This window comes from Helobdella robusta, assembly GCF_000326865.2.
Source record: "Helobdella robusta unplaced genomic scaffold HELROscaffold_48, whole genome shotgun sequence".
Classification (NCBI taxonomy): domain Eukaryota; kingdom Metazoa; phylum Annelida; class Clitellata; order Rhynchobdellida; family Glossiphoniidae; genus Helobdella; species Helobdella robusta.
This window is the reverse complement of record NW_008705215.1, coordinates 643037-657983: the sequence shown is the minus strand read 5'-3', so window position 1 is coordinate 657983 and position 14947 is coordinate 643037. Positions and strand designations below refer to the sequence as shown.

Here is a 14947-nt window from a genome sequence, read left to right as displayed (position 1 = left end):
TGGGGGATGATTTTCAAATTCCCAAAGTTGATAACTTTTTTCATTTTTGCAAAACTCCCTTTTAGTGGGGCGCTTGAGAATGAGTTTAACAATTAAAATTTGATGACCTTTTAATAATCGCTGATTTTCCCGTTTATTACAATATTTACTTCATTTATGGAGTAGCATTCCCCTGCATTTCGATTGGATTCGCCGCTGAATGTAAATTGTATTAGTGTTCTAAATAATAATAACTAATGCTATTAAACTCTCTTGTTAGTGAAATTAATGAAATATTTAACTTGTATCTCCAACTAAAACATGTTTCTTGACAAAGAAATTGCGATGAAATTAATAATTACTTACTATCAAAGAAAGACAATATAGCAAATATTAAAAGCTTGAAGAATATGCTCACAAGTGATTTTATCAAAAGTAGTAATATTAAACATTATAAACAAATTACAAGCAAAAATGTGCTAACATTAAAGCTGAAAAAATTGTGTACAACATGATAGAAAAGATATATTTCGAATTGGAATCATCTAAACAGGATAACAACATCAAGGTCATCGTCTCATCTTCAGGTTTTCAGTATCTTATATTATCAATTCATTCACCACTTTATATTTCAATATCAACTTCACAGAGGACAGGCAGGAGCGAGCTGCAGTCATCGTTCAGCCAGAAGGTTCTGCTTGAAATTTTGATGCATTGATTGGTGGAATTCAATGCACGCGGCTGTCCAGAGTCCCAATATGAATTAACGACTGGACTGATTGTTCCTTATTAATTGACGGTTGTGCAAAAATATGGACAATTCATTTTATTGAATTTTTAATATTTTGAAAATTTATTTGAAATAATTACTCATATGATGTACTACTCCTAAATGTAGAGTGCGTAGTTGTTGAGGAGTCTGGCCTTTCTTTGCTGTAGCGGGCTCAAATAAGGAAAGATTCCCACCAATCATGTGTGGTGTTTATATGTGTTTGTGTACGCTGTGTCGTTGAATTAATACTCTGAAGCTGGTGCAGTTAAAGTTAATGACCTTTAACCTTTTAAATAAAGCTTTGTTTCAACAGTAATAATTTTTAATAACCTTTAACCTTTTAAATAAAGCTTTATTTTGTAGGGATCAAACATTCATTTATTAACTATCTTATGTATTAATTATTATTAAAGATTATTGCAATTTTCAATGTTACTTAATCTATGTTAATTTTTATGTCTTTGCTTCTGTCTCGATTTCTACCCTTTTTTTTCCTGATAGCTTGTAAACGAAACGGTTCGAGATTAACGTGAGAATAAAGATAATATTTTATTACGCCTAAATTGTGTTTGTTTTATTTATTTTAACTCACAACAAGGTGTCTTGTTAGTAGCATAAGTTTGTACTAACAATTTCAATAGTAATAATTGCATGTTAAATTGTTTTTATTTGTGTTTTAATTTTAGAATATTGTTTTCTAATATTTTGCCAGTATACTTGTAGAAGTTAACACTTATCATGTCTCTGTTATTCACCTTGGTAGGGTTCCAAGATCCAAGTTGATGATGTGCCGTTGATGGTCCTTTTACGTCCGGCAGTCCAGGATGATGTGAAATCTGCATGTGGTTCATCACAATTGTGATTTAATTTTATTTTCCTAACATTGAAACTTTTTAAAAGTTTAAACTTTGAATTAAACAACCAAATGCACTCGAGTCATTGATTCCAATCATTTAACTTCAAATATTAAACAATTACGAATATGAGACAATCACACAAAATTATATAAAGTACAAGAAAATTATGATTTCAAATCTAGGCGGCTTCTTTGATTTATGACTACTCACATTGATATGTTTGATACAATCTTGTCAGAATCAATTTTTCGATGTTATCATCGATTGTAACAGGGTGTGAGTTGGACAGTTCATTGCATAACTTTCTCGAATCGAGCCAATCGTTCATGGCATCTGCCTGGTAACTGTAACATTTGTGGCTCGCCATCACGTACATGAAGTTGAGTGGACAATCTTCAAATTAAAAAAATTCTATTTATAAAAAAATAAATAAAATCAATAAAATTATAGAAATAATATTAACTGTGGGCAGCATAGGCCACGCATCCTCCAGTGAGTTTTCTTGTATCGAGGTACGCTTTGTTCATTTTTGGTACACAGGAACAATTTCCAATTTTAGTACGGTAGTTGACTCCTCTCAAGTTCATTTGTGTTGCTTGCTAATTTTTCATAAATGAGTTGAAAGTTTATTTTTTTAATGACAGCCCTAACTCTCTTGCATCTTTACAATTTGTTTTCTGAAAACTCGTTTTCATTGAATTTGCTGAAAATGTTTGTATGAAATAACGTTGGTGCTGAATTTATTATATTGCAAATTTTTGAGCACTTTGTTAAAAAAATTTTCAAGCCCTGTTAAGCGTATACATTTGATAATTTTCGTATAAAGAATACACGTTTATAACTCACGACGAGGCAACAACAAACTGTAGATAATTCAGTTACAATTCTCGGATGTTCTAAATAAAATTTTATGAGTCACTTGATTTCCTTTAGGTACAAAATGTAAACAAAACTGATATACGCGTAAATTTAAAAATTCTTGTTTGATGATGTTAAAATGAGACATTAAACCCTTTCAAACTCATTTTCAACAATCCGTGCTATGTAAATGGATGTGAGGCTTTGTAATAATGTGGTAATTAAAACATTCATTCTAAGGGCTTGTTTATATTATAAATCTACATGATGTAAAAAATATTTAAAAATGGCCATATCATAATATGTTACTAACAAACACAACACATACATTTATACTCACTTGAGGGTTAAATTATAGTTAAATTAAGGACATAGATAAAATATTTTCTATTAGAATGCAATTTTCATAAATAAATAAAAATTAATTTCTTTTTCAAAATATTTTGATTAAACGTTCGTTCATCAAAAGCTCATGAAGGTTTTTCATAGTGCAGTTACTGAATTACATTATTCGCGCTGTCAAAACCGTCAAAAACTGTCAGCACCGTCATCATCTTCCTCCTCATCGACATTGTCTATTAACTAACAACTTTTTCTTTAAATGTTCAAGCTTGTTTATGTTCACTTTGAAAGTAAAGCTTTTCATTTATTTATTTTGCATTAGTTTTTCAACTGTTAAACTCATTAAACTAATACGGGTTTTTTTGCATAAAATATATCGAAACAACAATAACTAATAACAATAATTTAAATAGATAAATAGCAAGAGTTACGAAAAAAGTGTTACTGACGAAAAAATATTTGAAAAAAATAATTTCCAACTCGAAATTTGAATTTGCAACAAAATTTGTTGGTAAAAAAACAAAAAACAAAAATGTTTACTCATGCAGATATATTAACATCTTCATATACAATTTAAGTTCCTATTTTAAATACAACAATTTTTATTTGTTGAATGATGAAGTATACTTTTTGAGCTGTTACAAACTTTAAAAAATATCTGTAACTGTTTCTATTTTGTCTTATAAAAAGTGTTAACGCGTCGAGGCATTTAAAATTGCTATTCTAATGAGCCGCACTTTTACTAGGTTCTAGTGAACAAAAATGTTGAAAATTTTTCAATGAAACAATACCCATTAAGTTAGTTGCACATTTTTTAACCAAATTTTTAAAGTTTAGTTAAGTTAATTGCTCGTTTTATGTAGAATTTTCCAAGTTTAGTTAAGTTAATTGCACAGACCAAATTTATAAATAAGTGTAATAATGTTTCAATAATTACTACACAAGGCACCTTGTCATTTAATACCTTATATTATCTTTGTGCATTAAATAAATGTAAAAAGATAAAAGATGAATTTAATTGAATGCCACCATTCAAAATATACCTCTCTATATTACTTTCATCGACTTTGAAAAGGCATTCGATTCAATCAACAGAGAGATGATTTTCGCAATCCTACGACACTACCTCATTTCAGATAAAAGTCATTGCTGCAATTCGATTACTCTACGATTTGTCAATTAGCAGAGTATTTGTGGGCGGCAAACAATCAAAGAAATTTATTATAAAAACAAGAATTTTGAAGGAGAGGACTTTGGTTATATCACACATAGAAGTAGCAAAACACAGGCCACATCAAAATAGCACTGCAAAGCTAGACCAAAGTCATTCCCAACTCCGACAACCATTAATTAAAAAATCGGAAATTTTGCTATCTCGGCTCTTCAGACAATAAAGGACTACTAGAAAATAAATTCGAAAAGGCTCAATAACAACTCAATTGATTTAGCTTCAGTGCGGCATAAATCGGCTTTTTTTTATTATTTAAAAATCAGGATCTGACAGACGCAAAAACTGTAACAACAACCAAAATAAGTGAGAAAATAAATACAAAAAGTGAGGAAGAAAAATGATAAAACATGAAAAATGAAATATGTTAGAATAAAATAAATAATAATAATAAGAAAAGTAAAAGAAAAGTAATTGACGATGGAATATAAAATGAAGTAACGGCAAATTGATAGATTAGATGATGACTTAGTGAGTTAGTGAGGTGATCGATAAATAAAAGCTAGACCTGTGAGTGAAAAAGTTTTAATGAGTATTAATATGTTTGATGACTTATTAATAGGCTAGACTTCTAAATAAATATCCAAAAGGCCGTCTAAATGACCTTCAACCCACCAGAAAATTTCAATAATAAGGCTTCACTCAAGTGTAATTGTGAAAACAAAAAAAGTAAATTTTAAATATCTGGGTTCTTATGTAGGAACAACAAAAAAAGACCTGGATGCATGAATCGCACTTACATGGGTGGCCTTCCACAAACTAAGACCTATCCAGATAGCACCAAACTTGACAAAGAGTTCGGACTATGTCCCTTCAACGCGGCGTGCATTTAAAACTTCCTCAACGGCTGCGAATAAAAAACATTAGATTAAAACTTCAAACTAAGAGGACGTTTTTGTTCAAAAAATCTATAAAATCATGTTTGGTATATAGCAAGCAAAGGTACCCCATACATGACGAACAGAGATTTATTTCTGCGCGTTCACAATGCAACAAGAAATATCAAAGGAGATAAGAAATTAAAAATTCAATTAATTTTTCTCATTAGTCAGCTATATGCTGATGATTCTCTTATTTATACTTGTTTCCCTCCATAAATCTCAATTGCGTTCCTCATAATCTATCTCTATGTCTTTCTCCTTTGGTTTGACTATGTATTTTAAAATTAATCTTTCTAAGTTTGAATTAATTTGTTCTAATAAATCTAAACACTCTATTAATACTCATTCTATTATCTTACTTGATTTTAAAATTTTTGATATTTCTCATAAGTTTTGTGGTCTAAGCTTCATCTTTGATTCTAGCATGTTTCTTTCTTCTCAGATTAATAATGAAAAATAAAAAAAGTGTTTGCCTGTTCTTGACGATCCTACTATTTTCCTTCTTGTTTCTTCATTAGTTTTATTTACGATTGATTATTGTAACTCGCTATACTATAATTTTCCTGTTTTATATTATAATCTTCATTTTTCTTTTAACTTTTAACTCTACTGCACGTTTTGTTGCAAGTGCTCCTATCTTTTCTCATATATCTCCATATCTTGTTTTTTGCACTGGCTTCTTTACAATATAGAAAAATTTTAAAATTTGCACATTACTGTACAAGTATCAATCTAAATTCTTATGTATTTTTTAGATATATTAATTAAACCTAAACGTCCCAGTATACAACTGTCTTTTGTTTCTCTTTTCATGTTCATTCGTATTTAAACATTCTCAGGTTATATCTGCAGTTTCTTTTATGGCCCTTTTTTGGAAGTTTCTATTCCTCTCTCTACCTACTTTTTCATTACTTAAAAAGTTCAAAACGGATTTCAAGACCCATCTGTTTACCAAATTTCCTGAAGAACGCTGTTGAACATCGCATCGTGGAAATAACGCTTTACAAACTAATTGACTGATTTGGTTTTTTCATTTAAAACCATGTTTGAAAGTGGTTTATGATTACTAAAAACGGTGGAGTAAATTGAAAAGGAGTTAGAAAATTTAGAACATTTTAGAATGATTTGAAATACTTCAAATATGTTTACAATATGTTTATCAACGATAAGTGCTTCGTAAAAAGATATCAAGCTGTTTAAAATCAAATCCATTCTATTCAAAAAGAAATCATAATTTATAAAAAAAAAAAACTCAAGTGACAACAATACTTACCAAGCACTGGTGAATGCAATTGGCGGCGGAAGAAGCTTGCAAGTGAATGAACTCGGTCATATCCACGTAGCAGACATCAATGGTTTGGTTGATAAGAACCATCGAGCTTTGCACTTTAGTGAACAACACTTGATCCGTTTGTTTTATCAGATACGAAAACAGAAATATTGAAATTATAATCAAAACAAACGATGAAAATAATTTTTTGACAATCTCCATCGTGTCTTCTAAAGTAAATTTTCATTTAAACACCAATGCTTATAAAGGAATGTTTGGTAACAGGTACGGGTAAGCGTTTGCTTCACACGGAGAGAGAAAATAGTGCGTTTATCTATATCTCTCTTTTTTTTCCGTTTCACTTTCCTTCTCTCTTTTTTTATTTATAATTGGATATATATATATATAAATATATATATATATATATGTGTGTGTGTGTGTGTATGTATGTATTGTGTGTGTGTGTGTGTGTGTGTATTGTATGAATTCTACCATTCTGTTGCCATTAATCAATTTATTTTTGTCTTTACAATTTTTCTGACTGTAATTTTTTGGAAATTGTTCAATTTATTGAAAATATGATTATTATCCATGTTCATCATGAAAATTTAATGAAACTGTTGTTATCCAAACTTATCAAGCAGATAGGCCTTATCTCAATTTTTCACAAATCATTTTCAGTGCAAGTATGGTTTATATAGTTTCTTTAAACAATTACAATGAAGAACAAAGAAATGACATCAACAAAGATGAAGAATACGACACCAACTATGTATCTCACTTTGCTAAAATAACTACATAAACCAAACCTGTACTGAATATATAAACAGTCATTTAATTAGTTATAACTTACGTTCGTCAATATCGATGATTTCTCTGTTTCTAAATTTATATAAGTAGGAAGGATTTCAAGTGCACGTTAATGAATATTTATTATAGAATGTTAACCGACACTGACAATGATTGGATAGAATGGAGTTTATATAAAACAACTGACTAATGACTCAAGTTAATAACTGCATAAGTCTACAATGTTGACTAGCATAGTCGCATGTCAAACTTTTGCCTATTTTTCTTAACCTTATTTTTGCATGAGCTTTTTTAAATTTTCATGAACACAACAACTATAGGTATAAACTAGAAAAAAAGATGGGATGAAATTTTATGATCTAACTTCTTTTAAAATTCAACTCTCAAGTGAAGTAACAACTTCATCACTGAAGTCTCCACTGAAAGTATTGAAGATCTTAGCGCAAGGACGAGTTATTTCTTAACTTTCATTCTTTGTTAACAATTGTTGTTGAGTTAATTTAACTTAGGTCTGTAAAATTTAATAAAACTTGAAACGTATTTGCAAATTTGCAAACATGTTGTTCCCGAATTTTGTCATAATGTTTTCAGAACAAAACTTTAAAGCATATAACTTATAAAACTTTTCGGAAAATGGGGCTTTTGCAAGTTTAATATTTATAAACTTTCGTTTAGGAATTTGGAAAAACAAGTTTCTTAAGAGTTAATTAAGAGTTTTATGATTTGGCAATTGTTTAACTGAAGTATTTTGGTGATTGAAAATTTTACAAAAATAATAAAAAATTTGAAATTTATTCTTTAATAATTTGCTTCTATAAAAGATTAATCTTTGTTACTTTTAAATAACGTAGTTTCAAATAATTGTCCTCAGTTCATTTGAAATATGTTTTTTCAAACATTTTATGAGATAGACAAAAATATAATTTCATCATTTAATGCAAAAATGTTTATTTAAAACTTAAAATTCGCAGAAAATTTTTGGTTGATTGAGAGAAGAATTTATTGTTCATCGTCGCACCATTTTACCATGAGTTTTTGTTTATACAGAACAATTTTTAAAAAGAATAACAATTGCTTTTCTAATATATCTTTTAAAAAAATACTCTATTGTTTGTTTTAATTTAAATTTTAAAAAATGCATTTCAATTAATATTTTTATAAGTTTCTTAGAAGCAAAATAATTTGAAAGTTCAATTGTTTGAAAATTAATTCGTTTTTTTATCTCAAAGTTCCTTGAGAAAAAATTGCATACCAACGTTATGTGACTTTGTGCCAGATGGAGTAAATACAAGTCTCGTAGCTGGCTTGAATAATTTTTTCCATGCAAAACAGAAGCTTTAATGAAGAAAATATTTTCTGTTCTCGCTAGTTAATTCAGCAAAAATTACTTGGGAGAGTTTGTTTAGCTAGAAATTAAAAGAAATGAACGAAACGTATCATGTTTTAAGAGGCAGCTTCAATTTTTAAAGAATTCTTTGACATAGAGGAGTCTTATTAAATTTTATTAAAATTGGTTGTTATTATAATGCTATTTCATCTTTTGGCTTTATTCTGTCTTTTTAGGCTGTGAGTTTTTATATTAATTTAATCTGTTTTATAGTAGTTTTAACGAAAGAGTAATAAAGTTGATGGTGCTGGTGAAGTTGACGATGGTGGTGAAGTTGATGAGGAAAATAATGATGAATAAAATGTAAATAATTATGAAGTCATAAAAAGTAAAATTAATGGATGATTCAACTTTATAAATGTTTGCTATTCATCAAAAGTTCTTTTGTTTCAAATTTCAAAGGCAATTTTTTGTCGTTTCAAAAATTTCCATGATTAATATGATGTCGTTGTTAGTTTTGCCAAAAAATGCCAATAGTTGGATAATAGAAATTCTGATGACAGTGATGATGATGATGCGAGATGTTCATGGCCATCAAAATTTTTTAATTAATTTATCTAACTATGCAGGTACTGTAACAAGTCTACTTGAATTTTACTAGGAGACATGTTATTTATTAATTGCAGCGATACGATGTATCTGTCAAAATGTTCTTCATCATATCCTGAATGGATTGGTCATCAATTTGTGTTACTAGAAATATAAAGTTTATGTGCATTTTAATATTTTGAAATGTGTCATTTGCTCAATGAGATGAAAAAGTTTGTACAATGATTGATGTTTAGAGGTTTCCCACTGTCTCAAAACTACAAAAAATGTCTATCTAGACAAATATGAGAAGTAACTTGATGTGATTTTTTATATTAAAGTATAATTTCTTGCTTACAATCTTACACATATTAAATTAGATACATAAGTAACAAGACTAATATATCTGCAGGTCTTAAAAAACCTTTATGCTAACATAAAATAATATTTAATGACAATTGTCACATTTTTCAGACGAGAAAAGCAATTGAAACCCAAAACAGAAAAAAGTTTGATCAAAACGAAATCCGCAGCTTAACCAAAAAACATACCAGTTTGTTTTAGTTAATTTTAGTTTAATCCATAACTAAATATAAAACATTAAATAAGCTGAAAAAATTCTAAAAAAAAGTATTAAGTTTCCTTAATTTTCAACTTTTCAATAGATTTTTCCATTTTTTTTACAATATCTTCTATATTTCCATGTTTTCAATTGTCAAATGTTGTAAAAAATATTCTTGCTACATGCACTTAAGATCAATTTCAATTGCCTTCCATATTTAAAATTTACTTATTCAGCACGCCCGGCATTGTTTTTGCCGCGGTTTGATTAAAGAGTGTGCCTCGTGAGCTAGATGAGGCTTTTAGAGCAAGCAGTTTATCATACATAAATACGCAGGGCCTGCCGTCACGGATAAGAATTGCAACCACGTGGATACATAAACAATAATCCATGTTTAAATGCACTCGCACGTTTTCATTATTTTAAATGAATTATATACAAGATTTTTTTTGGGTTCAATATTTTTGAAAAATTATCTTTCTTTAGTATTTCTTTAAAAAAATTCAAACACAAATATGTGTGACCCGACGAACATGATAAGCATGGACCTTTCTGTATCCGAGTCCAGTAACTGCTTGCATAAGTTTCAAGTGTCAGCAAACCAATCAGTGAATATACTTTTTAAAAATGTTATTCAGCGACATCAACATAAAAGACCTGCTTTTTAATTCAATTTTGTTACAGGATTTTGATGTGATCAAAGTTTAATAATAAATTTTTCAAATAAAATCAACCATTTAATACAACAAATTGTCATTGTAATATGATTTTTTAAATAATTTTTTATTTGTATTTGTTATTATTAATTTTTAAAAACACTTTAGAGCTAAAAAACATTTTTTAAACTCGTACTACGATTACCACCAATGCGAAAACCAGCATCACATTCTTATACAAACAAATCAGTGATATCAGGCAGACATAGGAAGGTGTTGGTTAGGAAAGGTTGTTGGCATGATCATTGTTAAAATTGAAAATGCTGCTTTGAAAATACTTTAAGGTGTAACTACACGCAAGGAAATTTTTGTAGAATTGTCAGGACTGCAGCGTGCTCGCTGATAGGTAGGCAAGAATTTTTTAATTTTTTAAAAATGTAACAAAAAAGAACAAACGTCTATGTCAAAACACATTTTTGAGATTAAATTTTGAATGATTTAATGTTGACGATAATAAGTACACTTATCCCCCAATTTACACAGTAGATACGTTCCTGAAAAAAACGTCTAAATCAGAAATTAAAAATTCTCAAGTCAAAATCATGTAAATCGAAAAGCTTCAGAAAACAGTTGTGATTTTATTTCAATATTTTAGGTGTACACAGAAATAAAAACAAAATGCATTGACAGGTTAAAATATGTAATATATTACGGAAACAATGTTTTTTTTATTTAATTACAATACATTAAACAGAAGAACAAAAAATAAAACTAAAATAAAATTATCATTCATCACTGTCAGAAATTACTCTCATTCTTTCTTTCGGAATCGAAGGTTCGAATTCACTTTTATCACTCGAATTCACTTTTATCACTCGAATTCACTTTCATTTGTTCCGATTCGATGTTTGAAGCAGAAATATTTACATTATGAGAGATTGTAATAAAATCGGTTATTAATAATGGCTTCGAATTTTTTGTAAGATCTTTGTAAACTTTTTCATATTGAGCCAACTAGCGATTTAAGTCACGTTGGAATCGTAAAGCCCTTTCAACGTTTGGGTCATTTTGTATAAAGTGCGATAAAAAAAACTTATTTGGAAACTTTGTAAAAGCGAAAACGTGTAAAACAAGTGCGGTGTAATGCTGAAGTATGAATCGATCCGTCGTAGACTAGAAAAGACGCATTGACGCAATTCGGATGACGCAAACAGAAATGCTTAAGAGAAGACTTTCTTGCACAAAATTTCTTTCCTTGATGACAAAAAATTTCCTACTAGAAAAATATGGTTTAAGCAAACAAGTTACGCTTTATTATTATTAATGAAGCCTTTAAAAAATATTAAACTATTTTGGTTAGTGTTTGTCCATTTCAGTTTAGATCATTTTCAATGTTAAAATTAAAGCGTCAACAGCCATAACCTTGTGATTTAAAGCCTAACGGCGTTATCACAAATTATTGACTCATTTGGTATTCAACAGTATTTTTTAAATTATCGAACGTGGCTGGGACGGAGGGGACCAAAATTTAAAAATTAAGTTGAAATTTTAAAATTTCACGGGACCAAAAAACTAACCAAATTTTTCCTGTGTGACCAAAATTACGCGCGACATATTTTGGTCGTTGCGCTAATGTTTTTCCTATGTAAAAAACCAGAGTCGTTGGGGTCTCCCCGCGTCCCCCCTTCACATAGATTCCTAACTAAACGTGAAGTCTCTAAGAAATTTTCGGATAACTTTAATGATTTTATTCTAATGTTTATTCAACATTCTTGGCACACACACACAGTATACTCTACCAAAATTGCACTGGTCTAGATTTCTCGCAGTCACAGGTGCTCAAAGTGTTCATTGCTGGCTCTATTAGATATGATCAGTCTGCTCATTCATGAAATTAAATGCTACTAGTTTAAATGAATTAATCTTGTTTACCTGGTAAACGCAACAGATTTTTAAAAAGTAAAAAGTCTTATTTTAAAGTTTATCAGTAATCCTTCAGGGTTATTGGACATAGCTTTTTTTCTGTTTTTTAAAAGTTTAATTTAAAGTATCATGCATTTGCTGACAATGTGGGATGAATTGCTCTTATGGTTTGCAATAATTTAGTGCTGTATTTTAAAGGTTTGGATGAAATGACTGAATTATGCAATCGTCCCCATGAACTTTTATTACTGAGACAGCATTTATCACGGAGTTTCCTATATTTGACATTCAGTACCAAAGGATTCGGCAAAAACTGTCTCGGGTGGCTTGAAGTTTGATCACGTTAGTCGTACCATTTTCAACCTCCATTGGCTGCAATAGAAAAATGATATGTATTCAAAATTGCCACTATTGTTTGCAAACGTTTGAATAATTTTAGTCTAGTTAGTTCGATCTAAAAATTAAAAAAATACAAACCCGCTTGTGTGTTATCAGTAAAGTTCAGACAATCAGTATCATCTGTTGCTGCTTAAAACGCAGTTAATCGTGGGTAGCAGAAATTTGCAGTCGCCGTTCGAAGAGGGTAATGAAAAAAAGATTGGTTCAGATTCACTAGAATCGGTATTAGTTATAATTTTTCTTTGCGGTGAAAAATGTATTGAATTGATTGCCATTTACCGCCCGCCGAACAGTGACATAAATGCTTTTTTTCTTCAATTTGAAAAGCTATGAATTAACTCCAGCCAGCTTACCTACATAGTAGGTAATATCATGTATCATCATAATTTTGTACCTTTAATTAGTTTACAAACACGAATATCTTCTAATTCGTCGTCAATTATTGACAATATTTTAACTAAAAATATTTTACTTCATCAATGTGGCGTCATTAAATTTGACTTTTCTGACCATTTTTCGGTCTTCTGTATTATTGAAAAAATAGATGTACATCGAGAAGTATCAGGCAGTTATCACCTTGGTTTATCCAAAACTAAAATCAAACTAATCAAATTATCCTTATCTCAACTTTCTTGGGATTCTCTTCTTGCTAAAAGTGATGTTAATGAATGTTGTATAATTTTTTTACCATATCTTAAATAGTACTTTTAGCAACTGCAAGAAAAATACGAAATCATTTAAATTGAAATTTTTAAAAACCATGGTTTAATAACAATCATCTCCACATGCTGAAAGTAAAAAATAAATTATACTCCGAGTTTATGAAATTTCCAACAGCAGTAAACCTAAATAACTATAAAATTGCTAGAAATAAGTTATTTGAGTTGTTATCAACAATTGGCCCACCATAAAATCATATAATAAATAAATGGTTTGATTTTATTAACATATTAATTTAATCTCATATGTTGAGATATCCGTTTATTTTGTTTCCATCCTTTTATGTCGATTTACTCTTTAAATTTCAAGTTACTGTTTGGTTGAATTTTGTCAAAGGACGCACAATAGTTAATTGTTACTTAACATAATAGTTCTGACGTTCATATTATTTTTCCTCTTTTTTCCCTTTAATGAAATAACACAGTGGCTTATACAAGTTAATTTTCTTATTTTCTCTCCGATTGCGTTTTTTTTATTGTGCAGTTTTTTGGTTATGAATAAATAAATAAATAAAATAAATAAATAAAATAAATAAATAAAATAAATATATAATTTTATACAGTACATAAATATATATGTACATAAATATATATAAATATATATATGAATATATATATATATATAAATAAATATATATATACATATATGACTAACGCGGAACATGCTGTGATTTTCATCAATAATTGCATTTCTGACAGTCTTAATCCGGTATATATATATAGCTTTAATTCAGCACACTAAAAATGTTATTCAACGCATACAACAATGAATAAATTAAGTAATTAATTAATTATAGGTTATTTCGCCTTGGAGTTATTCGTAACAACTTATTCATCACCAGAGCATGATGAGAAGCATGTTTATATGTTCGGCTGATCTGCCATGTTTCCTGCTTGTAGGATTCATGTTCATCAGTGTTGGAGGTGTGTTGGGTTGACGTCCTCATCATCATCATTATCACCATCATCATCATTATCACCATCATCATCATTATCGCCGTCATCATCATTATCACCATCATCATCATTATCATCATCATTATCACCATCATCATCATAATCATCATCATCATCATTTTATTTTTATTTTCATCGTCGATGAAATCATCGTTATCACCAAAAGTGAAACTTCATCATCTCCATCATTGTACTAATGATCATCACCATCATTATGACAAAATCATCATCATTGTAGCAACAATCATAATCATATTAATCAATCTAGAAGAAAACACCCATTATCTTGCAATGGCGCTTCACAAATGAAATAATCAGCATTATCATTATCGCAACGATAATATGTATTTGCCATCATCACCATCTTTTTTTTCTTTATTATTGCAGTTCTGACATAAGCAGGACTACTTACAATGTTACATATATATTATCTATATATCTTTTATTATGTTCTTCATATCTTCCTCCATTGATTTGAAGCAGCCATCTTCGCCACAAAAGCTGTTTATCCTTTTCACACAACGTGCACATGTACCTATTTATGTGCACACGCAAGCACCGCATCATGTACGCTCAGTATATGATAGCCGTTGAGATGTTTGACCCAGCGAGCATTTGAACCACTGAACCATCTCGTCGGGCAAACAGGCGACATCTTACGTCGTCTGCCCATTTACCGACTTCGGAAGGATGGGCAGCTTGGTTGGCCGGGGGTTGGCTACCCGTGATTCAACAAAGTAAACAAAATAATTGCTGTTTTTTTCTACACTCCAAACCTTAAATATTGTTCACTTGTGATCCATTGGAACTTATCTATCG

General features: G+C 29.6%; 1 protein-coding gene across 1 annotated transcript; it reads right to left on the bottom strand.

Annotated features, from left to right (window-relative positions):
- Nucleotides 1-1187: 1187 nt before the first annotated feature.
- Nucleotides 1188-2195, bottom strand: HELRODRAFT_178489 (hypothetical protein; the record flags this gene model as incomplete). The annotated part of the gene is made up of 4 exons (XM_009026581.1): nt 1188-1309; nt 1507-1587; nt 1819-2001; nt 2072-2195. 4 exons carry the CDS (start codon nt 2193-2195, stop codon nt 1188-1190), a joined length of 510 nt encoding a protein of 169 aa, XP_009024829.1.
- Nucleotides 2196-14947: the final 12752 nt, after the last annotated feature.